We start from the raw sequence: 25,392 nt of genomic DNA on the forward strand, positions 1-25,392 counted from the left end.
CGAACTGGATCTGTTCGAAAAAGGACTATCATCGAGCTGAGTGGTTGGGCAACGATATGTGTATACAGTACGAACCACCCACAGCAGATTGTTGGCACCGACGTGACGAATCGAGTGTTCGACCTAATGGACCAACAACTATGAGAACGTGATAGGCTAATAACGGGCTCAATGACTTGTCTTGGCTGTTGGAAATGCGCAGATTTGGATTCCAGGAGACAAGGCGCAATTGACAGGGTACAGGGTTTGTACACAACGATTCTTGTATATGAACTTTTTGAACTACATTCCAGTAGATTTGGTTACAGAACCACTGTCTGCGCTTTATTGCCCAGGTATTCTGAGATCTGATACGTCAACGCTGCATTGATCATGATACTTCCATTCCTAGTCCCTTTCCAGAATCTCGTCCATAGCACACCTTTCACATCCTCTAGCAGTAACCGAAACCCAAGGATGTACAGCTTGAAGTTGAACGTTTCACTCAGCAGAGCAGCAATCTGCGCTTTCTGTGGCTGCGGATAGGGTGCAAAAGCCGTTTTCTTCACTTCTTCAATCAATTTCGTGCCTTTGTCCCACCAGACATACTCCTTACCATAACCGCTGTGAATGTGTCCCATCACGTGTAACGTCGGCTTGACCCTCCACACCTCCTTCAGCTCATGCTCGCAGCCCAACCCTCCATTCTGAGCGATGTCCAAATGCCATTTCGGAGGATTGTGTGTGACTAAGATGTCCACATCATCCGGAATTGTATCACTCCAAGCATCTCGACCGCGCTCGTACTGGAACGCGAAATCCTTCCCTCCACATTTAGGAATCTGCGGAGCGCCATAGATCTTGAGCTTGCGATCTCCAGGAAAGGTCAGAGTAACCTCGCCATGCTGAAGGTATATGATCTTGCCCCAGTCTAGCTTGCGGCCATATGAGCCTTTGGAGGTACGCGCATCGTGTGCGTTGCGGCTACGTTCGTCCATGTAGCTATCATGATTGCCAGCTATGATGACGATGTAGCGGTAGCCATCTCGACTGCCTGGCCAGGGCTTCTGTAAGCTCCTGAGCCAGTCCACAGTCTGCTGGATGCTGTTTAGAGTGCCAGAATTGGTGAGGTCGCCAGCGTGGATGAGAAGCTCGCCGGAAGGAGGGACTTTAGGAAACTTCGAGTGAGTGTCTGATATACAGGTTATGGGAATGGGTAGCTGAGCTGGTGGTGGGCGGTAAGGAGCGCCTCGCAATGTGAGCAGAAGGTTGTGCAGGAATATTAGGATGGTAGAGACGGGGTGAAAGAGCAGGAGGTAGATGGTTGAGGGTGGTGCAAAAGGTGAAGCTGAACGACTCAAGAAAGACATCGCGATTGTAAGTTCGTGAAGAAGTGACTGCTTGCTTCAAGTTGCTGTGAAGGTCAGCTCTAAATTGCAGAGGATTTCAATTTATTTTGAAGATATTGTAAATGTCTCGATCAGCATGAAAACTTCCGTGGCTTGCTAGCGCGGCCACAAGGCCATGCTGGGGCTATCCTGCTCATCGTTGCTACGATAGAGGATCTGTAGCAAAGATTCAAAACATCTTCTTTGTAGAAAGTGCACAAGCCTGATACATGGGTTAGTATAGCGGAGCACTGCAGGCACAAGCGAGGACAAGCTAAAATTGGGATGGTTACTCCATGACCAGGTACTGCTTTGGCGTCTATCGTCATCACTTCATTTCTCCCCTTCACAGTGACAATGGTACGACAGGAGACTTCGACCAGTCGGAAATCAGGGAACGGCACCAACGGTATAGGCTTTCAAGAATATAGATACGGCAATGGATCTTTCATGATACAGGTCGTGTCTTGTCAGTTGTTGATCTTCTTCTGTTCTCTTCCCCAGCGTGAACATGGTTTCATAGGCCGCTTGTAATCGATAGCTTCCTTGCTATCGAGATTGCAGTCGAAATGATAGCTTGCGTTTCCTGATTACAGCTATCAACTCGAGGCGCGTCACCTCTACAATCTCAGGTCAGTCGCTCCTGCCTGAGAGAAGCCGCGCAACTGCCTACGGGCAGAGCATACTACGTTGCCAGCGGCAGTTGCTCACAAGGAAGGAGCATTCAATCCCAGAGCCGCCGGTGGGCATCACAACAAAACATCCCACTTTCTGGAGGCTCCAATCGTGGCATCCCAAAGCGCACCTGCACCTGAGGACTTGTTACGAGCTGCTGCTCCTCCTCCCGCTGTCATCTGTGCCGTCATCTCTGCCAACCCAAGCGCCTCATATCACCAACACAACTAATCGTGCATATTACATTGCACGAAGAAATTTGCCAGAGTTTTCGGGTGTCCGGGACCTACTACCTCTGGTCGTTGACCGAGCAGTATTTACAGATTCTAGTAGTCCTCGAGGGAATATACAGACGAGCCCACGTTCTCGTTTATTGAGGGACAGTCTTTGACGAATCATACGACGCTGTCTTCTCACACCGCGACTGAAGAGACTGCCTCAGGCTTGAACTCGGACTGCGCTTGCACTGCAGCAACCACTTTTGGTCCCTCCAACTGTAACTGATCAACGACACTTTCTCGGAGCTTATCTTGTATACAATCCAGCAAACAATATCTCTGTACTTTCGCACAAACCGTTCGCTGAACCCTTGTGAAGTCATAGCTACCACGACTGGTGGTTGCGCCTCGACTACAATCAGAATCGTCGACTCGTCCCACCTGATCCGCCCATCGTCACCAATATTCAGCCAATCGCTCAACCCAGCAACACCACAACTTCGGCGCCAGTCCACACGTGCTAATCACCATTTCATCCACTCAAACCACTCAGAGATCCCCCTTCCTAACCACTCAACGAACTTTCGCGACATCCGCAGCAACTCTTGCTATGATGAATGGCTCCGAAATCAAAAAGGCCGTAAAGAACCAAGCACAAAAAGTAGCCACAACCGCTGCCATGGCCGCAAACAATGGCAATGGCCAGAAGAAGCGTAGGAAGGGGGACAACCTCAAACCCATCATCACAACCGACGGTCACATCACTCACAGTGGTCAAGGTTCACCAGCACAAGTAGAGTAAGTCTCTTCCTCTCCCCTCTTCATGCGCACCCACTTCAGCCCAAGATCTGACTGTGCAGCTCCTATTCACCATTACCGCGTAAGAAGTTATGGCCACAAAGCTCACAAGTTGACAGATCTCCTATCTCTACCTCCTCCGAAGAAGATCCTGCCGAGGCTACTGCTGATGAAGAAGATTCCGAAGATTATTGCAAAGGAGGCTACCATCCCGTCTTCGTAGGAGAGACATATAACAACGGTAAATATATCGTCGTACGCAAGCTAGGATGGGGTCACTTTTCCACCGTCTGGCTTTCAAAAGATACCACAACAGGCAAACATGTCGCTCTCAAGGTCGTCAGATCTGCCGCCCATTATACAGAGACTGCTATCGACGAAATCAAGTTATTAAACAAGGTTGTGCAAGCAAATCCAAACCATCCCGGTCGGAGATATGTTGTAAGTTTGCTCGACTCTTTCGAACACAAAGGTCCCAACGGCTTGCACGTTTGTATGGTCTTCGAAGTCCTCGGGGAGAACTTGCTAGGCCTAATCAAAAAATGGAACCACAGGGGCATCCCCATGCCTCTGGTCAAACAAATAATAAAACAGGTCTTGCTGGGTCTTGACTACCTGCATAGAGAGTGTGGTATAATACACACAGATCTCAAGCCTGAAAATGTGCTTATCGAAATTGGTGATGTCGAACAAATCGTCAAAGCTTTCGTCAAGGACGAGGGAGATAAGCCAAAGGAGGATAACAGAAACGGCCGAAGACGGCGTAGGACGCTGATCACAGGCAGCCAACCTCTACCCAGTCCTTTGAATGCAAGCTTTACCAATATCGATAAGATGCCGCATGTACCTAGTAGCCTGAATCAGGTCATGAATGAAAGTGGTGCCTCGACTCCAACTCAACGTCCACCCGGACCAGCTTTGTCCATGATTGAACAATTACAGCTCAAGTCAAAGAAGTCGAAAGAAATGCAAGACGACGAAGTGCAAAAACAGCGAGAAAAGACTACAGAACCCATCGAACAAGATCTTGCTGGTGTGAAACTCGACACCTCGTCGAACACGCACAACGAAACAGAAAAAGTGGCCAAGGCTGCATTGGAAGACAACGCGATAGGAGATCTGATTTCGGTCAAAATTGCAGATCTCGGGAATGCTTGTTGGGTCGGCCATCATTTCACAAACGACATCCAGACACGGCAATATAGATCACCCGAGGTCATACTAGGCTCGAAGTGGGGTGCTAGTACAGACGTTTGGTCGATGGCAGCTATGGTAAGTCTGATCGGATTTTCGAATTTACAGTCACTAACATATTTAGACCTTCGAGTTGATCACAGGCGATTACCTGTTCGATCCTCAATCAGGCACTAAATATGGCAAAGACGACGATCATATTGCACAGATTATTGAACTTCTTGGTCCTTTTCCGAAACAGCTTTGTTTACAAGGAAAGTGGTCGCAAGAAATCTTCAATCGAAAAGGAGAGCTTCGGAATATACATCGCCTACGTCATTGGGCTCTTCCAGATGTGTTGAAAGAGAAGTATCATTTCTCACCGGAAGAAGCCGCCCAAATCAGCGATTTTCTCACTCCTATGCTAGACCTGTTGCCAGAAGGTAGAGCAAATGCTGGAGGCATGAGCAACCATGATTTCTTGAAGGGCACAAAAGGCATGGACAGTATACATCTTGACATACCTGTCGGTTCAAAAGGTGAAGGTATAGAAGGCTGGGCTACTGAGATTAAGAAGCGGTAGTCACACCGCCTTATCGCTGGCTTCAGCAGTCTTGGTCAGCATCAAGTCTGCATTACTCTCTTTTAACGACCACAGATTTTGATGCATGATTTGGAGTTGAGGCAGGAGGCTATCTCAGCATCATCGTCCGTAGATTACACGCAAAGATTTTCTGATAATTAATCGCAGCTATGTATCCGACTGGGGAGAGGGATGCAGCTCGTGGTCCTGAGACGATGCGAGTTGTCTTCTGATCAGAGTTTATCAGGACATTTGGCAGGTATCTTTGTTAGTTCGAGAACAAATTGATATCCGGTACATTCAACCTACGAATTTATTCGCCTTTTATCTTTGCTGCAGCCGTGTGTGAACCTAAGGCATCTAGACCAGAAATAGGAAGGAGCCGGCTGCTCTCACGAGAGAGCTCGCGATGAGGGGTCATAGAATCCTCCGAGTTTTCCAGCTTCCACATCTTTTCTCTTGCCCCCAGATTCCCGATCTCCGCTGGGAGACGACGAATGATTCAGAAAATACAGAGCATTCCTTTACAACAATGGATTGTGTTCTCAGAATAGTCCCGTACCTGTACAAAGTTTCACCTCACAACAATACTTTTGAGTTACCGGACCGTGACATGCATCATGTCTCATTCCATCGTTGTCCAAATATCATTATTCGCTGCTACCATCCGCGACAGCATGTAGAGCTAAACAGTCTCAAACCGTCTTTCGTCTGTTCTAATCGCTGTCTCAGGTTGCCTTTGATTTGAAAATAGCTTGGCTATTGTGCGGTGAGAGCAAGTATTGAACTGCCGTCCTGATGCTATGCCGACCTTACCCAGCCGCATATTTCATGCACTCACTTCGACCTGACAATTGGAAGAACAATGAGATGAAGGAGGCAAGACATCGCTACACAGACTGTGTACACCACACAAAGAGGCATAGTCCTTGACCGTTTGCTCTCTTCATAGACGTTGAGAAATTCACGGTAGGTTGAGTTTACATCTTTCGCGCCGTGGAGGATGTACACACTACGGCTTGTATCAAGCCTGCATCTCGGTCTTACTTCACTCATTGTATTAGAACGGTTCAAAGGCTTGACTACAAAGCCTACAATAACCGCAAAAACGATCCGGCTTTACGCTGGTGACAACAATTGCTATGGCTGACAAGCACGACGAAGCACGGTTCTTGGCTGTAAGGTGGAGTGGGTTGTCACGGTAAGGTAAGGAACCTATTGCGTGATGTATATAGATCAATGAGCACCAGAGTCACCTTGACATTTTAGAGAAGAAGATCGATCTACAACCAAGCAAGCAAGAAAAGCAACCGATCAGATATCAACCTCAAGCAAGAGCACCACGAGATAGGAAAACAGATCGGCTTCAAACCACAATAGATCAGGCCAAAGGCTCTTTCACCAAACGAGTCTGACTGCCAACTCAACTCAACTCGACTCAGCACATAACTACTATAGCCCACCCGGCTCCTCAACCTCACTCTTCACCCGCCACCACTACACCAGAAACTTCACACAGCCAATCCTTCACAACCAATACCAACGATGTGCCACATCAAAATCACAACCTACAAATCCTGCCCACCCTCCCACAATACCTCCTCAGTCATCACCCAACACGAACAGGCAATATACTGCGCTGATCAGCACATTTCATACAAGAGTGTCAAGGGTTCTTGTCCGAGGTGTGTGAGGACTGTTACCGCTGGTGTTGAGAAGGTTAATTGTGAAAGTGGAAGTGAAAGGAAAGATTCTGCTATTGCTATGGAGATGGGGGAGAAGATGAGGGGGAGGAGTGGTGAAAGGGGTGAGAAGCGGTGATGAAGGGTTGAGAGGTGTTCAAGGGTGGTCCCTGGATGGTAGACTTGGTTGTGTATAGCTTTTGGAAGGATATGGTTGAAGAGCATGCCTTGGACTTACAGTCGTGATTTTGGCACGATCTCATCCTGGTGGTGTTCCTCTACTATGTCAGCACGCATGGGTCCTGCATTGGACATCCCAGCAGGCACAACTTCGAAGGACAATAGTAAAGCCAGATGTTGGTGGATGATATTAGGTCTTGAATTCGCAAGGAAAGGACAATCATCGAATTGAAACACAATACAAAATCAAAAACCTTCCCATTCTTTCCTCATAATATCAACTCCGTACTCCAAGCTCTTCTTTCATGTTGATGTTCTGTCGTAGCTCTCTTGTTTATGACAAAGGAAAATGAAATGATCGGTCGCTGCGAATGTACTGAGACCACGGCTGCACTGCTGCTGAAGACTGTTCCGCGACACGAGGTTCAGCAAGGCTGTTGAATGTAGTATGGCTATTGGGTATAGCATGCGCATGGTAGAAAGCTGTATCGCCTGCGGAAGGGAATGGCATGAGCTGTTCAGGCGTTGCATGTCGTGTTTAGATGTAGAGCATGCGATCCCGCACATCTGCATGAGGCTCAATCTTCGATCTGAGCACGTGGTCGGGTTTAGGCTTTTCCCTGAACCCAGTAAACACAGTCTGGCTACCAGACCAGCCATTGTAGATCCAGTGCATGTAGTGTCTACCTCGAGTCGCAGCCAGATCAGCATAGTAGGACGGTGGGACGAGACCGACAGCTGAAGTACCACGTGCCCACATGAAGCAGAGATCGTAGGTCTAAAACAGGTCAGCTAAAACCAGGTCCGACAGGGTATAAAAGAAGACTTACTGCTTGTGCGATATCTTCAATTGAGATGTTGGGGATCTCGTTGCGTAAGACAACGTAGTGAGTCGGTCGGCCAGTACCTTGGATCACGTTCTGGCTCATGAGGAAGAAATCGTGACCATCTCCACGAGTCACATCTCCGAATATTGCTGTACCAGATTTTGCGTTCTGGTTCCTATCGGAAACATCTGATCTAGAGTCTTTGGCAAGGAATCGGACGTGGTGACGTTTCACTGTGCATATCACAAGGAGCTTGGGACATTCAACACCATTTGTCTGAGCCTCTCTGTAGAGCGCACTTCGCATTTTCTGAATTTCGCCGTTCTTGCAATTTTCGAATTGGCTCTCGGACAACCCATCTCGATAGACAATGATATGCTCGGGCCATTGCTGTTCATTATGCTTTCGCCAACAACGGAGTCGGTCTTTCAGCATCTCACCAGCATCCTCGACGTTTTCATTCGCCTTTCTGCACTTCTGACCCAGGTTATTGGTCCCGTCGATCACTGGGTTTAGCTTCAAACAAGCCGGCCACTGAGCAAAATCTCCATTTCGATTGACGACCATGGCGGCTATACTGGGCGCTTCTTGCATAGCACCAGCTCCGGCATGAGTCTAAGAAAAGTTTTAGTACATATTGATAGCAGTTGTTGAATCACACTTACCACATCCAAGCCGACAATCATAGTTCGCTTGCTCAATAGCTTTGGTCTATTTTGGTCCGCTCCAAGACTGCTGATTGAGTGGTTGACATTAGCCTCATGGACCTTCACATTGAGCTTCAGCATCGAGTTGCCAACGAGGCTCTCCATCTCCGGAATCTTGTTGGCAGCATTCCTAGGGTTGAGGCTTCTGTTTTTGGAAGAGATACATATAGTCGGGATTCCGATCTCAATATCTGCAATACGCTTGATCATGGCGTAGATCATGGCATCTTGTGCAGCATCGTCGCTGAGATAGACGGAAGACAATGTCAGCCTTCCACGTCTCTCGTGCATTCTTAAGCATGGTGGTCAGATGTGTCTCGACTTGATTTGTGGCTAGATTGACTCGGTAGAAGTTGTGCCACTTGCCTTGGTCTTCAGAAGCCAGACCTCTACTGTCCCCACATTCTGCTCCCTTCATGCCATAGGCTGGGAGTTTGGTCTTGATCATGCTGTTGACTGAATCAAACTGACGGAAATTGAAGCTCGTCTCCCCAACATGTATGGAAGCCCATCGGATGTCCTTTTCCGCGGTCCGGAATTGAACATCCATAAGGTTCCAGAAGGCCTTGCTTACTGGGCCCTTCTTCTTGAGGGCATCCACGATTATCTTTGGTAGTTTATCATTGTGAAACACTGGATTCGGCTGCTTGAGTAAGTGAGCGTCGACCTTGGTGAGAGATGTTTCTGCTGTGGCTTCGAAGTGGTCACCCTAAAATTGTTAGCCACCTTCCACTTCAGCGCAAGTCTCGAAGACTCACGAGTGACCCAAGCCCAAGCACATTCCTTGCATCATTCTGAACGTAGTCAAAATTTATGCTCGGAGATCGACATGACTCGAAAACCATGTCAAGCTTTCCTTTGCGCTCCTGACCAGGCAGAACTTCTAGTTCACTTGCAGGAAAATACATGGCTCGCTCATCTTTGCCGACACGCACAATGACCTCGTCGTCCGACAGCAGTTTTCCTAGTGAATATGTCAGTTGGTTCGCCAAAGTTACGGAAGAGTCCCTACGAGGTTTCCAGTAATCAAAAACGTTTGTCATGATCTCTTCACCTTTGCTGTTTCTCATCTTGAACTGCACATCTCTAGGAACTGGGCCTGGGTTGCGGGCTCCAATGATTTGGCCTGGGTTGTTAGCCTCCCTGGGAAGACCAGAGATAGTGTAGATGCGCTCTCGAGCAGGTTGCCTTCTTGGTGTTTCAATTCCAGACTGTGCGCTTCTTACCACGTATTTGGTTTGAACGCGAAGGCCGGAGATAAATTCCTCGACTTCCTTCCAGCTCGGTAAAGAGCGAGAATGCGATGTTTGACAGAATGTGTCAATCAGTTGCTTGAGCGGCAGACTCTGGTAAAAGCAGCCTGTAATGGCGTTGACGTTGAGCAAGAAGCCTTTTCCAATGCTCGGTCGTACTGATCGAAAGTAGCCAATACCAGCGTAGAGCCCTGGTGCCACGCTCGGGGATTTGATTGTCCAAGGCGACGGCCCTTTACGGGGGTCGCTCAAAGTCGGATTTTGTGGTATAGGATAGAACTTTTGAGCGCCAATATGACTGACTGTAGGCTCCTTTCCTCGTGTCACATTATTACCTTGCCCTGGCTTTGACGCAATGCGCAGAGTGCTCTGATTGGCAGGGTTGCTGAAGATGATGTTGAGGGCATCCGCAATTACACCTACCGCTCGTTGTGCGTTTTCTCTTGTGCTGTAATCTGTGCCAGGATTCAGCCGACCATATCGCAGATATTGATCTGCGGCTTGCACATCGAGCTCTTGGTGCTTTGACACAGTCAACGTGAAACATGGGAGACCCACATCATCCTCAAACTGATCTTCATCGAAATAAGAAATCGAGTAGGTAGACTCTTCTTCGTAATCATCAAGTCTTGTCGTGGACACAATTTGAGACATGTAATCAGTTGCAACAAACAAACCGGCTTCTTCTAGCTGTTTGAGAAGCAGGGCATAGAGCCGTCTCCGTCCTCTGGCGCGAAGTTTCCTTTGCTTCTTCTCTTCCTGAGGGTGGTCATCAGCTGCCGGCTCAGCTGCTGATGATTGTTCTGCTTCTTGTGATTCTTGGTACTCAGTAGGCTCGGAGAATGTGTAACGATGTAGAGTCGTTAGGCCGTTGAGGTTTATCTGAAAATGGTTCGATTGCAAGCTTTCCGGAAACAGTCTCGCAGCGATAACCTTGCCGACCAAGTCGGCCTCTGCCACGGGAACAGTATGTTTAGAGTTGTCCATAGTTGAAGGCGGACCAGGTGCCGTCCCACTTCCAAGAGCAGATCCATCCAATGCGACATCAGACGTGTGCGCATCTGGTAAGCTGCGGATAGAAATGTCTTGCGAGCCATCGGTGCTAAGCTGTGGAGCACCAAGGTTGTGTTGGCTTTGAGAAGGTTGTCCAGAAGCAGTTTGGAGACTATTATCCTGCATTTCTTTCAGCTTGATGATTTTCCTCATTTCCTTTGACCACGATTCTCGTTCGACACGATTTAACGTGGAGTAGTACTCGGTTTTGTGCTCCCTGGCCAATTTGAGTTCTTCGAGAGAGTAGAGTTCGAGCATCTCTTCCTGAGAGCATTGATGTAGTGGCTTTACATCTTTGTCCAAGGTGGATAGTTTCGCTGGAGTGTTTGACGCAGCAGGCACATCAGAAGTCACCACATGGCTGGTATTGAAAGGGCTAACAGGAAGTGCTGGCTTTTGGTAAGACGTTTCGCTGCTTATTTCGGCGATTGCAGTTGAGTGAGTGTGGCTACCTTGAAAAGTCTTGGTTTGTGGGTTTCCAGGTACGTCTTGGTTCTGTACTGGATCGTCAGTAGATTCGCCGAGCTTGTGCTTGTCTTTCGATTGTTTCTTCTTCTTAGACGACATTGTCGCCTGGTCAGTACGCTAGGTTTTACCTAAAGTTTCCGTTGATCACTCCTGAGCCAGAGTCACCTGCAGCAGATAATTGCGAGTGGTAATGAAGCAGGAGAAGATCCATCGTAAACGACCTTGAACATATATCATTTTCCAGTGCTTGTCCTACTGCAATTGGTTTGGGTTTTCAGCAAGCACAAGCGTTGCCATGAACAAAACGCGATTCAAACACATAGTCCTACGCTTGTGCTCCAAACCTGCAAACCTATCGATGAACAAACGCGACCCGATGTGAAGGCGAGGGCGACTACCACAGACAGAAGCGCGAAAGTACGCGGCTACGATCAAGATCGGCAGATGGTGAAGGACCTAGGTCTCGGTGAGCTGGTGAGTCAGTGTATCCTAGAAAATGTCATGGCAGACATATTGTAGAAGGAACGTAGCAAGCTCAAAATCGATATCTGTGCCGACTTGATGGGTTTGGAGATGAAGAGGCTGAGAACACTGACTGGGAAGCCGGGCTAAAGTCAAGCTTCGCTTTCATCCAGGCGTGACACGTAGGTCGGCGGAATGTGATGTGGTATGGGAATCACTGATGTAAGTACATGCGGAAGTTGCACGAAACATGGCATGCATGATACATACTCACGACTTCGTGTTCGCGGCAGACACATGATGTGGCCTTGCTGGAACATGGTCGGAAGGTAGCGTTCCTGTCTGCATATGCTCGGCAAGATATGAAGTTGCTGATGTTGGTATCTTGCGCTCTGACAGCCTTGATCCGTATCACTCCAACCTCAGATTTATCCGATGCTTCGTTGACAGATGGCTCGTTTTGCCGGACTCGGCCGCAGGGTGTAGCATGACTCTTGATAATGTCTGAATCCTCTCCCGAGTATATGTGTTCAACCGCGGTGGACGAGTTGTGAGTGCCGTGTAGAATAGCCCTTTGGATGGATTTTTAGTGAACACGGACATCGAGGGGTAGTTTCAAGTCTTCGACGAGCAACGCAGGCTCCGCATTTGACTTCAACTTGTGCATTGGAAGTGAAAGGCTTCGACAACGTTACGTGCGGCCATCGCGTCGCTCTGCTTGAAACGCGCCTGTCGCGCCTGTCGCGACTATGGAACCAGTTAGCTCCTTAGTCAGCGACGTTCACACAACCCACTATCGTACCTTGACACTCTGGTCACAGTGCATGGCTAGAACCTCAATATCTTGCCATTACTGTCGCCACGGTGGCTGTCAAGATCGCATGATTCACCACGACTGAACATTCGATATCCACTGATAGAACCTTCATACGGCATGGCAACGTCTGCAGGGTTTCCGCTGACAGGTGTAGCACATGTCGGTCAGATCGAGCATGAATATATGAGCTTGCATAAACTGTCTGTGTGCAGCAATTGCCTCGCGATCGGCTTCCAGAAGCCTCTGAAACGATGCCAAGGATGCCGACTGGTCGACTACTGCTCAAAAGAATGTCAAAAAAGTAACTGGTCGAAACACAAAGCTTTCTGCAATATGGTCCAAGGTAAAGGTGCCAAGAACGCGTACTTGTCGAGGTTGAAGACTCCGGAAGAAGTCTTCAAGATTTTGATTGACTCGTATCGTTTGCGCGTTGAACTCGATCATTCTCATCGGCAGGAAGATCACGGCATTTACTACGATCCTGCCAAACCTTTTCCGGACGGTCTTGTCTGGGTCAAAGGTGATGCAAACGCAGACTTTCAGAGATATCTTGATCTGGTAGAGGAGTCGAGTGTACTACCAGAGTGGTGGCGATTTGAGAATAGGATGGAGTGTCTTGCTGAAGCTGTTGATGATAAGAACGAAGACAGTATACTGAGGACGATCGACCAGGAACAACTTGTGACGAAGTATGAGGGCAATATGGCCATCAGAAATGTGCTTCTAATCATTGCTGAACTCGTAGTTGGCTACGATGGGAAAGGACGAGCAAAAGATGACAAATGGTATCAAGACTTTCAAGAACATCTTGACTTACATCCTGCAGAACGAGCTAGGTTGATCGAAGGAACAATCGAAGCAGTGAAGAATGCTGGCATCCTGCCAGGTCAAGAAGGGTGATACCAACGACTCGGATGCTGGAGTTTAGGCAAGGTTTGACGCTGCTGACAGCGAAGCACTCAACAGGTGTTGACTCAGCTGTGCTGTTACCGTTCTCGACCACGATGCGTTCACAGACATCATTTGAGCTAGCTTATACAGCAAGCACGGATGGATATCGTGCAATTTGGTCCATATGAGGATATACTATCCATTGCTCCTTGGTAAGAAGCACTGACCCTTAGTAGCCACAAGTTCCTCCCTGTAACACTTGGCTGTGTCAGCTACATCTGTGAATATCGAGGAACGGGTCTTTTCACGTCCAAGACAGTACGTCCGAAGGACTGTGTTTCTAGTAGCTGGACTCATCCAGTCTGAAGAGACAAGACGCGCCGTACTGGTGGGGGGCTGTTTTTGGCAGAGGAGGGGGTTCGATTTTGTGCCAAGAACATGGTCGAGAATGTCTATTTGTGATTGGTCAAAACAACGTAGTGCACGACGACGATTGGCTGTCTGGGTGGGCGGCTCCTGCAGAATCTGAGACTGATCTGAGAAGACTCAACCACGATATACCGTGGTTTACCACAGTCAAAAGTGTTTTTCACAGCGAATAAGAAAGGACAAAAGTTTACAGCGCTTGGAAGGGACGAAAATAACATCTGAGAGAAGCATATAGAATATGCGGCACAGAGGACCGCGGCTACTTACGTTCAGCCTGCAAACATAAATGGACGCGACTTCCTACCTTGACGGTCCTCGACCTTCGATCCTGACAGAACTTTCCGCTTATTCTAACTCCTCACTGTCCCTTACACCGCATGCTTCAAACGACAATGGCTGACAATATTACACTGCCAAGAGATCACTTCCTAGCACTCGTCAGAAGGTATTGCAACCACTTCGGCCCTTTCACTCATCATACTGACCATGTACCAGAATAGAAGATGCCGTATGCTCGATTGTACGAGCATGATCCTGGTTGTTGACCTCTATGCAGGAACGCCCATGTTCGAATACTATTACCATTCCTATCGACGAGTATGAGAGCTTACGAAATGCCGTTGCCGAGTACCAGGCCTTAAAGGAAGCACTTGTGAATGCTGGAACGCCAGTCGAGTCCATCGATCTCTTGATCAATGCCACAAGGGAACCATTGACCCCTACCAGCGACGATGACACTACGCTCGACGGGACGACGCTTTCGAGTAGAACCACTGTGTCGACATGCAGAAGCTTCGACAAGCAATACTGGACCAAGGCAGTTGCACCTCCCCCACAGAACTTCTCGTGGGGCAAGTCATGGCGACCAAGTGGTCGGGGACCAGCGATCTCTTTCTGCGAAGACGAGGAAAGCAGTTGCATTGAAGAGTGCATGGATGAAACGCCCATTGAGCCACAGCAATTCCAGACATGTCGCAAAGATCGCTCATTGGTGTTGACAGGCTTGTCTAAGGACGCAACGTTGATAGATGTACTCAAACACATCAGGGGTGGAGCAATCCTCAATGTCTTCCTGAAGCGACATGACCAGACAGCACATGTCTCATTCGTCGAGTCAGCCGGCGCGGAGAGCTTCATCAACCATGTCAAGAGAAACGATCTATATATCAACAGCAAGAGAATCACTATAGCCTGGAGTGAGAAACAATATTACATGACTGGCGGTATTGCAAGGCGCATCTTCTGCAACGGTGCAACACGTAACCTGGTCATTCGCTTTCCGAAGCCAGAAGTCACAGAGAAGATTGTTCGGGACGACCTAGAGCACATTCATCTTCTCGAGGTTGTCTCCGTGACCTCCAAAGACGGTCACTTCTGGATTTCTCTCAATGGTGTGACTCATGCGGTCACAGCCCGAGGTTGTATGATGTCCAGATCACGCTATAAGAGCTCTCGGATTGAGTTCTGGCAAGACGAATGCGCTCAAGCACTGCCAACCACCACAACGCCTCGGGTCCTAACATCAAAGCCTTCGAACCACAAGGTAAAATCCTCCGTCAATCGGTTCGATGTTCTTCTCAGTGCGGACGAGTGGTAGAGCGAAACATTGGGAGGCTGATGGTACAGTACATCGTGATCTCGTGTGGGAAATCAGCGTGCACCGCCGTATCTCAGTGTGGTGGGAACATCGCATCTGGTCCATCCACCACCACTTTCTGTTCACTACTATTTGTGAACTTTGTACGATATCAGCTCGTTGCTAATACCTTATTGTCAGGCCCGGCATGAGCACCACTTGCGATTAGGAGGTAGGTATATGTAGGGCTTTCACATATATAGCTGTATTACTGCCTTTCGGTGGTGGATACAATGATAGATCGAAACTTTTCAACGGCTGACCAGCCCACACACCAAGCACCTATTCCTTTGTGCCAACCATCACGACGTAGACCTCTAAGCTCCATTTATTCCCTCGCAAACAGACCAGCCATTCCCATTCCCGTCCCAATACACATACTAACAACACCAAGATCCTTGCCCTGCCTCTCCAGCTCCGGCATCAACGTCGCCAGCTGTCTCGTACCCGTCATTCCCAAAGGATGTCCCAGCGCAATAGCACCTCCCTTCGGATTAACCTTAGTCTCATCAATTCCCAACTTCCTCACACAGTATAACGCTTGACTGGCAAAAGCCTCGTTGATTTCCCAAATACCTACGTCCTCCGTACTGATGCCGGTGTACTCGAGTAATTTCGGTATGGCGATTGCAGGACCAACGCCCATTTCGTCGGGTAGACAGCCGACGACCTGTGTGCCTACCCATTTCCCTATGATGCTGCTTGTGAGACCGAGTTCGTTGGCGGTGGACCGTCTCATCATTAATGTTGCGGCGGCACCATCTGAGATCTGGCTTGAGTTTCCGGCTGTGCTGAAGCCGTCTTTTCCAAATGCCGGTTTGAGTTTTGCCATTTGTTCTAAGCTGGCGTTGTGCCGAATTCCGTCGTCCTTGTCGACTGTTGCTTCTTTTGTGGGACCGCTTTTCTCTTTATCTTCTAGGTCGTGTTGTTGGACTTTGACGGGGACTATTTCTTTGTCGAAGAGGCCATCTTTTTGGGCTTGGGAGGCTTTGCGGTGTGATTCGACGGCAAATGCGTCTTGATCTTCTCGAGAGACACCGTAGCGTTTCGCGACGTTTTCGCTTGTTTCGCCCATGGGCATGATGCAGTCTTTTGCTTCTTTTCTGGGGCTGTTTCGTAGTTCGTCCCATAGATTTACGGGTATGGCTCGAGAGCCGTAATTTCGAGTCATGCTTTCCATTCCTGCGCCGATCCCGACGTCGATGCTGCCCACTGTGATTGCGTGTGCTATTGTCGTCACTGCTGCGAGACCACTACTGCATGCTCTGTTCACTGTGTGTAATGCCGTTCGATCGTGGTAGCCAGCATGTAATTGTGCCATGCGTGCCGCCTTGCTACCTCCCAGCTCGGCGAGGACAACGCCTACTGCTACATCCTCGATCTTTTCTGGTGGAAGATTAGGATTTGCTTCTAGTGTTGCTCTAAGGACGTGAGATAGGAGTTCGTGGTCGTGGGCATCGCGAAAGCCTCCTTTGAATGCGCGCGTGACTGGTGTGCGCAAGGAAGAAAGAATGACCACATCGGTAGGCTTTTTCGTAAGGATCTCCTTGAGACCACGTGCTGTTGCCATGGCTATATGTCAACGAGCTGCTCAAAGTGCAGGTCGGTTTGCAGCAGGAGCAGGATACAACCACGTCGGAGGATGTAAAACCTTCAGCAGCCAGATCAGCACAATATTTGCTGCAATGAAGTTTTTGAACACCCCGAGCACCGACAGAATATAGTCTGAGGGAGTAATAACATAGAGCAAGAAAGGTAGTGAGAAAAGTAAAGCTGTACGAGGCAGGTCAACCTCCTCGAGCATAGTTGTGGCAGCAACGGCAGAAAGCCCGGGCGTCGGCTAAGTGTTTGGGTGACGGCGAGGTGCAGCCCAGAGGTTTTTCGGATCAGGGACTCGGGATGAGCTTTTGTTTGCTGTTGGAGGCTGACCGAAAATTGGAGAAGGATGTGCCTCGGAAGTGTTCTGTGCTTCCCTCAAGGAAGGAACAGCAACGTGACTTCTGCGAGTACTGCAGGGACGGGAGGGAGAAGAGCGATGACGTTGTCTATCAACAATACTCATGCAAGTGAAGTGTAGTATAGAACTGAGCAGTTGAAGATCTTGAGACCAAATACCATCAAAGCGAAGAGGATCCACAAGCTGCAAAGTATTGGTAACCATTGCCAAACACAAACACCCTCCGCATTTGAGCACTATTGTCGTCCACCTCAAGCTCTACTGAATCACTTGAAGCTTTCGGCAAATAGTCATGGCGTCCGGCACTGCTGATGTCAAGCTCAAAGTGGCCGTGATACAGATGAAGCCCAAGGTAGGTGTTGCTGCATTTGAGGACAACAGGGATGAACCCGTTCGGAGGCACAGTAGAATCTCGAAGCATCGATCGTGACCCAAAACCGTGCTCATACTGACCAAGACAGCCACTGGATCCAGCACACAACTTTGCTCATGCCAAAGCCGAACTTCAGCGAGCAGCAGATCAAGGCGCTTCCCTGGCCGTTCTCCCAGAATACCATCTTTCAGGCTGGGAGCCGAACGATCCCCAGTTCGTCGAGATAGCACGTGAAGCTCACAAGTATCAAGCTGCATATCAGAACCTGGCCAAGGAGTTGAAGATCAACATCTGTGCAGGCACGATTGTTCAGACAGCGCCGACTCCAGCAAGCAATGGCGTAGGCAATACCACAACTAACGATGAGAGTAAGCCTGTCCTCCTCAATATAAGCCCATTCATAAGCTATACTGGAGAACTACTTGGCACATACACCAAGACCAACATATGGATTCCTGAACGTGATCACCTCACTTCATCTGTAGCGTTCGCACAGACCCCGACCGACACATCTACGACATCTGCGACACAGCAGCAGAACCAACACTCCAAAGACCTTCAACATGCGGGAATAGCACACTCCGAGCCCTCAAATCCTCCAACCTCGCCACACGACGTGATACAAACACCACTCGGCAACATCGGAATTCTGATTTGCTGGGATCTCGCCTTCCCCGAAGCCTTCCGAAGCCTGATCAGACAGGAATGCAAACTGATAATAATACCGACATATTGGACCGCATTCGATCTCAGCGACGCAGGACGAAAAGTTAATCCAGATGGCGAGAAACTATTTCTAGAGAGCATGCTCGTCGCCAGGTACGTACCCTTTTTCATACAACCCAGCCTCCAACCTCACACATACATACGGACTAACACCCCGTCTTTCCCACAGAGCCTTCGAAAATACCTGCACAATCATATTCTGCAATGCCGGTGGCCCTGCGGACGAGGGCTTCCTGGGTCTGAGCGGCGTCTACGCACCCATTGCAGGACGATTACCTGGCTCGTTCACGGATAGTGAGGAGGGTATGAGGGTGGTCGAGGTTGATTTGGGTATTCAGGAGATTGCGGAGCAGAATTATAGGATTCGCGAGGATGTGTTGGGTGAGGACTGGCATTACGGGTATGAGAAGGTGGGAGGGAACGTCGGTGTAGGCAGTTGAGGAGTGTATGGATGTTGGTGAGGTTCTGGCAGAGCCGCTCGATATGTGTGCGGAAGAGATAGCATATCGGCTTAGGTGGGTTCGGTGTCTGGCCATAGCCTGATTAACATTGTTCATGGATTGTTTCTACAGCGCGGCATTCTTTAGCCACAATCTATATATCTGACCCTTACAGTCACATGCTTAACAGCTATATGGAGGCACAGATAATTTTTCTAGCGGCGGCATACCTTCTGCACCATACATATTCGACCCTAACGTCCTCAATACCATAAAGTTGGATCTTCAAAGCGAAATATAACTGGCTCAATACTGAACCTGACGCTTCCCAAGCACCGGCAACCCTCTCGCCTTCAACTCCGCCTCAATAAGCTTCCATCTCCCGACCTCCTTCTCCCTATCAACAGGCGTCTCTCGTCTCCCCAGCACAAGCAGATTGCCATGCTCAGCGAGTATCTCATTGCCCAGAAGCTGCTCGGCGAGATTGATGGGCTTTGCTTTGGTGTGGTTCGCGAAGGATTGTAGGAAATGTCCGATGGTGTTTTTGTCCGGGTCCGCGCTGTTGAGGTCGTTGAGGATGGGGTCGGGAATACGCCAGCGGGTGAGGGTCGAGAAGTATTGGAGGATCTGGGGCAGGATATTAGTTATGGTCACAGGTTTGAAGGAGTGGAGTGGACTTACCTGGAAGACGATCTTGTTCTGGAGACTCAGTCGGGAGTTGAGGAAGGAGGTATCAGCTGGTGTGTAGACTGATTCTGGTGTAGGAGCACTTTGGAAGCCTTGACTTGAGTATAGACTAGCCCAGCTTTGTTCGGTGCTGCTGGAGAATCTCTTGGTGTTTGGCTTCTTTGCCGTCGCGCTTTCTGCAGAATGAGGAATGTGGACATTTACTGGAGTGCCTTCATTGGAGAATTCTATCTTTGCTCTTTCAAAATGCTCCTCAATGCCCGTTGAAGTGGTAGAATCGATTGCGTGGAGGTGGCAGGCACTAACTTCGACGATGGCTCGATGAAAGAGGGATACAAGCTGATTGTAGGTCCAGTTGGGTCGATCCGAAGCTTTTAACCAACTATGACCAGATTAGCAAAGCACAAACATTGGAGTGAACATGTACATACGGGTTATATTCGTCGGCTCTGTTCATGGGCAAATTCATATCTCGTAGTTCTCTCCAGTCTCCTTTGTAACCGACGACTGGTAGCCATGTACGCTCTACTGTTTCCCCCTCGTCTTGATCCTCAATTACCTGCGAAGGCCTGGCTGGAGATGAAGCTGACAAGGCTTCCACTTCAGTTTCTTGTTCAGCTCGAACAACTCGTTGCTGTGCTTCCGCGGAGAGCTGCTCGGATTTTCGTTCAACCTCGTGTTTTCGTTGCGAGTCCAGCTCCGGCTTAGCCTCTTCTAATCCAGCCTGCTGTCTAGCTTGTCTTGCAGCACGTTGCTTCTTCTCTTTTCTCTCCTTAGCCATAGTTGCGAAGAATCCAGGGCCACCATAGACATCGTCAATGTTTTCAGGCCCAGGTGGTTTCCCCTGCCATAGCTTTGATCGAATTTTCTCGGTCCAGGTGTCTCCTGTCGCATTCGAATCGTTCTCAGCCTTTTTCGAGGCGTATCGTCGTTGCTGAAACACAACTTGAGATGGCCTCAGGTTCTTCCTGCATTGTCGACAGATGTAGGCCTTTGGTTGCGATAGAGGTACAGCATCGATGATAGTTCTCGAGGCGTGTCGTGTAGCCATGTTGATGAACAGTCCCGCGGTTCCGCTCTCTGATTTTTCCCCCTCGCTGGGACTATCGGAATCAACTCTCAGAAATGTAAATCAAGCATATATCTCGAATGTCCACTTGCTTCTTATTGTCGCAGGAGCACGACTCGCGCAAGAGTTCATAAACTCGATAGCCTCGTCCGCCAGCGCGGAGCCTCGTGGCTCGGAAACCAGCCGGGATGCTTTTCACTTGCTACGAGTAACGTCGCGTGCTTGTGATTGTTTTGCAAGACCATGCGGAACTGGATGATCTGTTGTTATTATTCCTATAAATTTGGATTGTTGTTGTCGTGTACGAAGGGCCACACAAAGGTATAGGAATGCGCTTTCTAGACACCAGTCGAAGACTCTGATCCGGCACATCAAGGCGGAATGTCCTAACGTAGTATCGTGTTTTCAATTTGTCAGACTAATTTGTGGGTTCCAACTCGCTGACTAGATAGAGAGCGTCTACATACCGTAGAGGTTCATTGACAAAATGGCTGAAGGGCGTCATCCTCTGCCTGCTCACCTGTCGCCAGACCGAGAAGTCCACGTTATTATCTCTACCAGATCAGGCGATCAGACTGCCCAAACATTCTATGACACGACCCTACAGCCATACCTTGCAGTACAATGCCCTCATCTCGAGCTCAAGAAGAACCATTTCATCCACACCACTACTTCCCGAACAAGTATCACAGAACTGACTACAAAGCTCTTCCTCTTTAACGCCAAAAAAGGTGTGAAGAACACGATCCTCCTCCTCTCTGGCGACGGCGGCATCGTCGATGTCGTCAATACTCTGACAACCACTTTACAGCGTGAAATCGACGACGTAAGACCTCCCAGCATATTCTTCAAGCCAATTATTGTGCTTTTTCCTTGTGGCACAGCAAATGCTCTTGCTCATTCAGCAGGTATCGTGCGCAAAGGTCCGTTAGATGTCTTGATGACTGGACGAGCTCGTCCATTACCACAATTTGAGGTCAAGTTTTCTCGTGCTGCTCGGTTAGTGGCTGATGAAGGACGACAGCGCCTGGAATTTGACCAACCTGGACCGCAGAACGAGCGATCTTCGGGCGAAATAGGTTACTACGACCCAGAGGGCGATGTTCGAATTTATGGTTGCGTCGTGTTTAGTTGGGGTTTGCACGCCAGTCTTGTGGCACTAAGTGATACAGCAGAGATGCGTAAGCACTCAGTGGAAAGGTTCAAGATGGCTGCTGGAGAGCTACTTCAGGAAGGACATATCTATTCGGGGACAGTCAAGTGCAAGAGCAATGGTGGACCTTGGCAGAACCTTGAGCATAAGAGCAACTCTGGACAAGATGGAGCGAGCACAAATCAACACCGATACATCCTCGCAACTCAAGTCAGAAATTTAGAAGAAAAGTTCTGCATATCGCCTCAGTCACAGCCAATGGATGGAACTTTGCGATTGCTTGCGATTGGTGATCAATCCTCTGATACAATTATGAAAATTCTTACTCTAGCATATGAAAATGGCAAACACGTAGAGGAGTTCAAAGACAGTATAACTTACCAAGAGATTGACGGTCTACGCATTGAGTTTGACGAGCCAGAAGAGAGGTTCAGACAAGTGTGTGTAGATGGAAAGATCGTGGCGATTGAGCAGGGTGGATGGGTCGAGGTGCGGAAGATGTCTGCTGGTGGTATCAATGGTCGAAGAGTTGTTGAGCTAGTCTCGTGAAGGTCTGGACTTCGCAACCTGAGCACTACTGTGGGATGTTTGTGTGGGTCAATTCCGATGTTGTAAGTGCAGGAGCAAACACTCATGGGCGGACGCGTCACTTTACGCGTGCTTGCTTCTTTGAGCCACAATTGCTCTCTCTTCTACACTCCTGCCTACCACAAAACAATTACTTCACCCAACATCGATTCCTTCGTCGCCAAGTTCTTGTCAGTTACAGACATTCTATCGCGAAAATTACGTTCTCACTCGACATCGTCCCTTCAGTCTCAAGAGGCCTGTTGAGTACGATGTCCACAAATCAACCAACACTCATGGGAGTACCATCGGAAATACGTGTCCGAGTTTTCAGATATGTATTTGAAGATCACGACCCTGTGCTCAATGCATATATCACCTCATTCGAGAAGAATCAATCTGACATTCTGAAGAGACCAAGCGGTCGCGAGTACTTCAACAGGTTCGTCTTCAGAGCGCGGAATATTGATCATCCTCTTTTCAGAACATCGAAGCAGATTCACGGTGAAGCATTAGCCGAACGTCACATCACGTTGAGGCTCACTGATGTCCCGAGGAACAATCGGTATTGGATGACAGTAATTCCTGCTGGCATTAAGCAGAGCATCTCTAGAATTGAAACACAGAGAATCGTCCCAGCATTCAAGAGATCTAACTTTCCGCAGCTAAGGCAAGTCCTTCACGCTGGCTTGACGCTGCATCTCATCAAATCTGATAATGAGGCCGGATTCGCCATTGCTGAGAACAACGACCCAGCTCTGCGTATGCCACCTAAAGTAGCCTTCTCGCAGGGACAGTTGCAGACACTGCTCGAGAAATGTCCAGAAAACATTGTCGCGCAGGCAGCTGACATGATCAAACCGACTGAGCTAACGGGACAGCGCATGATGCCCGTACACAAGAAGGGATTTGAACTCCTGATCGGACTCGAAATCACAGCATTCGTCGAACCTGAACACAAGGAAATGATTGATGAGGAGGTCGAGTTTGAAGATGATTTCGGATGGCGGGATCGCGTCAGTCTGGTATGTGCAAGCAATATCCTTGCACTTTTACTCGCTAATTTGTGACAGAAAGCTACATGGAACCACGACAAGAATGAAGTTGTGCTCCCGTTGCAGAAGACACATGTCTGGACCCTCGAAGACGAACGAGATTACTATGAGGGTGAATCCATGGACGATGAAGATATGCAGTTCGAGGATGAGTGTCCGTTCTGCCTGCAGCCGATATACATCTGAGATAGTAGCGGCGCTGTCAAAGCCACGACTTAAGATAAGAGAGCATGCAGCTATACTCAAGAACAGTCTCGAGAGATGTTGTGACCATCCTGTTATGGAACGTTCGTGCAGGTATCTCATCAGCGACACGACACGACTTTGAGTCAACCTCGGCTTGAAAGAGCTTATTTTGAGCTGGAGTACGGAATCAACTCTTATAGTTGAATAATGAAGACAAAAACATCAAGACCAGAGAACTGAAAGTCTCTTTTGAAAGCACATAGTGGAGGTCGTGGTCGATTAGCTTTACTACTAGCTGTTTCCGCGCAGTAGATGAGAATGCAGTTTTTCTAGTATAAGCAGCTGAGTACAAGGAAGCACGACCAGAAGGTTGGGCCATAATGTCCTTCTCTTTCCCTTTCCAGTCTATAACTTGTCTTACACCTGAAAGAAAACACTACTAGTCCCGAGTCATCGCCCGTCTCTTCCTATCACTCTGCTGCTGTTCTCTTGGACGCGCAATTTCCGCCGCAATTTCCGGGTCGCGGTGTGCTTCGTCCGCTACACGTTTAGCCACTTTTTGTCTTCTTTTTCGACGGAGCGTTTGAATTCCGCCTATCTTTCATCATCGTCGTACTCCTTCTCGGACAGTACAGCGAAGTAGTCGTCTCGCACCATGTCCGAATTTGCTTCCATGTCACTGATGTTACCCATAAGGTTACGAGCTTCACCAGTAACCTCAACCTTATCGTGTGTATGGCCTTATTCAGAGAACCGATTCGGTCCGTGGTATGGTTGGGGATAAGTATTATAAGGGCCGAATTGTTCCGGTGTGATATAAGGAAGCAGACCCCAGATCGATAGTGTCTTCCGTATGCGGTGGTGGGCTCTCGGATGATTGCTCAAGAGTCTCCTATCCAGTTTCGCCTTGCTTAACTTCGCGAGCGTGAAGTCTCGTGTGACGTTTCAGATCATGTAGCCTTTTGAATCCAAAATTGCATGTTGAACAGAGGTATGGCTTTTCCTGATAATGGATCAGGAGGTGACTTTTGAGGTTCTCATGTCTTGTGAACTCGGTTGCACAAATAGGGCATTTGTGTCTTCTGGGGATTTGTTGTGGCTGTGGCGTATCGCCGAGTGAATTCCTGCGAACTTGAGAAGATGCGCCAGGCTCTTTTTCTGCTGGAGGCTGGAAGAGTGGGCCACTGTGATAACCCGAATCTTGAAAGTAGTCTCTATGTGGCTGATTTTCTACCTTGTCGTTGAGCAGCCCGTCGGAGTCGATAACATCAGGCTCCAGAAGCTCTGATGGGCTTAGAGAAGTCCGGGTCTGTCTCGCAGTGTCGCGGCTCGTAATAGGGTCATTTCTAGCTTTGGCAATCAGACTAGTGGCAATTGGTCAGCACTCACCATCAGAAATGGATTTTTCTAGATCCACGCTGCTTGTCTATGTTGCATTTGACCTCCTTGTTGTCCATTCGTCATGCCGTTCTGCATTTGCTGACTTTGTTGTTGTTGTTGCTGTAGTTGTTGCGCCGCATGTTGTCTCATCTCGCCCGTACGCTGCAAGGCATTCTGCTGTAACTGTTGTTTGACCTGATTAGGTATCATACCGGGATTACCGCCATACTTCTGAGCCTCTAGTGTTATCGCCCGCTTAAAGAACGTCATTGTATAGTTCTGAAGTAACTGCTCCATCTGAGGATTCATCTGAGGTCGAGCTTGTCCTTGTTGTGGTTGCTGACCCTGCTGCTGCTGTTGTTGCGCCTGATGTTGTCTCATCTTGCCCAGTTGCTGCAAGGCCATCTTCTGAGCATTCTGCTGTAGCTGATGTTTGACCTGACCAGGTATCATGCCGGGATTACCGCTATATTTCTGAGCCTCTAATGTAATTGCCTGCTTGAAGAACGTCATTGTATAGTTCTGAAGTAACTGCTCCATCTGAGGATTCATCTGAGGTCGAGCTTGTCCTTGTTGTGGT

General features: G+C 48.7%; 11 protein-coding genes across 11 annotated transcripts in view; 6 read left to right on the forward strand and 5 right to left on the reverse strand.

Annotated features, from left to right (window-relative positions):
• Window positions 1–302: 302 nt before the first annotated feature.
• Window positions 303–1,349, reverse strand: LTR64_001533 (uncharacterized protein; the record flags this gene model as incomplete). Its single annotated transcript, XM_064895914.1, has 1 exon — window positions 303–1,349. One exon carries the CDS (start codon window positions 1,347–1,349, stop codon window positions 303–305), a length of 1,047 nt encoding a protein of 348 aa, XP_064758601.1.
• Window positions 1,350–2,873: 1,524 nt separating this feature from the next.
• SKY1 (serine/threonine protein kinase, CMGC) lies at window positions 2,874–4,814 on the forward strand (the record flags this gene model as incomplete). The annotated part of the gene is made up of 3 exons (XM_064895915.1): window positions 2,874–3,058; window positions 3,178–4,330; window positions 4,377–4,814. 3 exons carry the CDS (start codon window positions 2,874–2,876, stop codon window positions 4,812–4,814), a joined length of 1,776 nt encoding a protein of 591 aa, XP_064758602.1.
• A 2,400-nt stretch (window positions 4,815–7,214) lies between these two features.
• On the reverse strand, window positions 7,215–11,083 carry LTR64_001535 (uncharacterized protein; the record flags this gene model as incomplete). Its single annotated transcript, XM_064895916.1, has 5 exons — window positions 7,215–7,454; window positions 7,507–8,118; window positions 8,169–8,454; window positions 8,489–8,919; window positions 8,969–11,083. The coding sequence occupies 5 exons, from the start codon at window positions 11,081–11,083 to the stop codon at window positions 7,215–7,217; spliced, it is 3,684 nt and encodes a 1,227-aa protein (XP_064758603.1).
• Window positions 11,084–12,596: 1,513 nt separating this feature from the next.
• LTR64_001536 (uncharacterized protein) lies at window positions 12,597–13,163 on the forward strand (the record flags this gene model as incomplete). The annotated part of the gene is made up of 1 exon (XM_064895917.1): window positions 12,597–13,163. The coding sequence occupies one exon, from the start codon at window positions 12,597–12,599 to the stop codon at window positions 13,161–13,163; it is 567 nt and encodes a 188-aa protein (XP_064758604.1).
• Window positions 13,164–13,975: 812 nt separating this feature from the next.
• LTR64_001537 (uncharacterized protein) lies at window positions 13,976–15,180 on the forward strand (the record flags this gene model as incomplete). Its single annotated transcript, XM_064895918.1, has 3 exons — window positions 13,976–14,028; window positions 14,079–14,091; window positions 14,140–15,180. 3 exons carry the CDS (start codon window positions 13,976–13,978, stop codon window positions 15,178–15,180), a joined length of 1,107 nt encoding a protein of 368 aa, XP_064758605.1.
• Window positions 15,181–15,547: 367 nt separating this feature from the next.
• On the reverse strand, window positions 15,548–16,789 carry LTR64_001538 (uncharacterized protein; the record flags this gene model as incomplete). Its single annotated transcript, XM_064895919.1, has 1 exon — window positions 15,548–16,789. One exon carries the CDS (start codon window positions 16,787–16,789, stop codon window positions 15,548–15,550), a length of 1,242 nt encoding a protein of 413 aa, XP_064758606.1.
• A 679-nt stretch (window positions 16,790–17,468) lies between these two features.
• On the forward strand, window positions 17,469–18,715 carry LTR64_001539 (uncharacterized protein; the record flags this gene model as incomplete). The annotated part of the gene is made up of 3 exons (XM_064895920.1): window positions 17,469–17,528; window positions 17,638–18,368; window positions 18,445–18,715. The coding sequence occupies 3 exons, from the start codon at window positions 17,469–17,471 to the stop codon at window positions 18,713–18,715; spliced, it is 1,062 nt and encodes a 353-aa protein (XP_064758607.1).
• A 306-nt stretch (window positions 18,716–19,021) lies between these two features.
• Window positions 19,022–20,453, reverse strand: LTR64_001540 (uncharacterized protein; the record flags this gene model as incomplete). The annotated part of the gene is made up of 3 exons (XM_064895921.1): window positions 19,022–19,342; window positions 19,397–19,784; window positions 19,834–20,453. The coding sequence occupies 3 exons, from the start codon at window positions 20,451–20,453 to the stop codon at window positions 19,022–19,024; spliced, it is 1,329 nt and encodes a 442-aa protein (XP_064758608.1).
• A 505-nt stretch (window positions 20,454–20,958) lies between these two features.
• Window positions 20,959–22,173, forward strand: LTR64_001541 (uncharacterized protein; the record flags this gene model as incomplete). The annotated part of the gene is made up of 1 exon (XM_064895922.1): window positions 20,959–22,173. The coding sequence occupies one exon, from the start codon at window positions 20,959–20,961 to the stop codon at window positions 22,171–22,173; it is 1,215 nt and encodes a 404-aa protein (XP_064758609.1).
• Window positions 22,174–22,463: 290 nt separating this feature from the next.
• Window positions 22,464–23,432, forward strand: LTR64_001542 (uncharacterized protein; the record flags this gene model as incomplete). Its single annotated transcript, XM_064895923.1, has 2 exons — window positions 22,464–23,216; window positions 23,265–23,432. 2 exons carry the CDS (start codon window positions 22,464–22,466, stop codon window positions 23,430–23,432), a joined length of 921 nt encoding a protein of 306 aa, XP_064758610.1.
• An 892-nt stretch (window positions 23,433–24,324) lies between these two features.
• The window catches only part of LTR64_001543 (uncharacterized protein), a gene marked incomplete at both ends in the record, with an annotated part of 3,348 nt that continues 2,280 nt past the window's right edge, over window positions 24,325–25,392 (reverse strand). The window contains 2 exons of the mRNA XM_064895924.1: window positions 24,325–24,796; window positions 24,850–25,381. Coding sequence (XP_064758611.1) covers window positions 24,325–24,796; window positions 24,850–25,381 — 1,004 coding nt within the window. The remainder of the gene's footprint in view (window positions 24,797–24,849; window positions 25,382–25,392) is intronic.

Source organism: Lithohypha guttulata, assembly GCF_036872675.1.
Source record: "Lithohypha guttulata strain CCFEE 5908 chromosome Unknown scaffold_1, whole genome shotgun sequence".
In the NCBI taxonomy this organism is placed as follows: domain Eukaryota; kingdom Fungi; phylum Ascomycota; class Eurotiomycetes; order Chaetothyriales; family Trichomeriaceae; genus Lithohypha; species Lithohypha guttulata.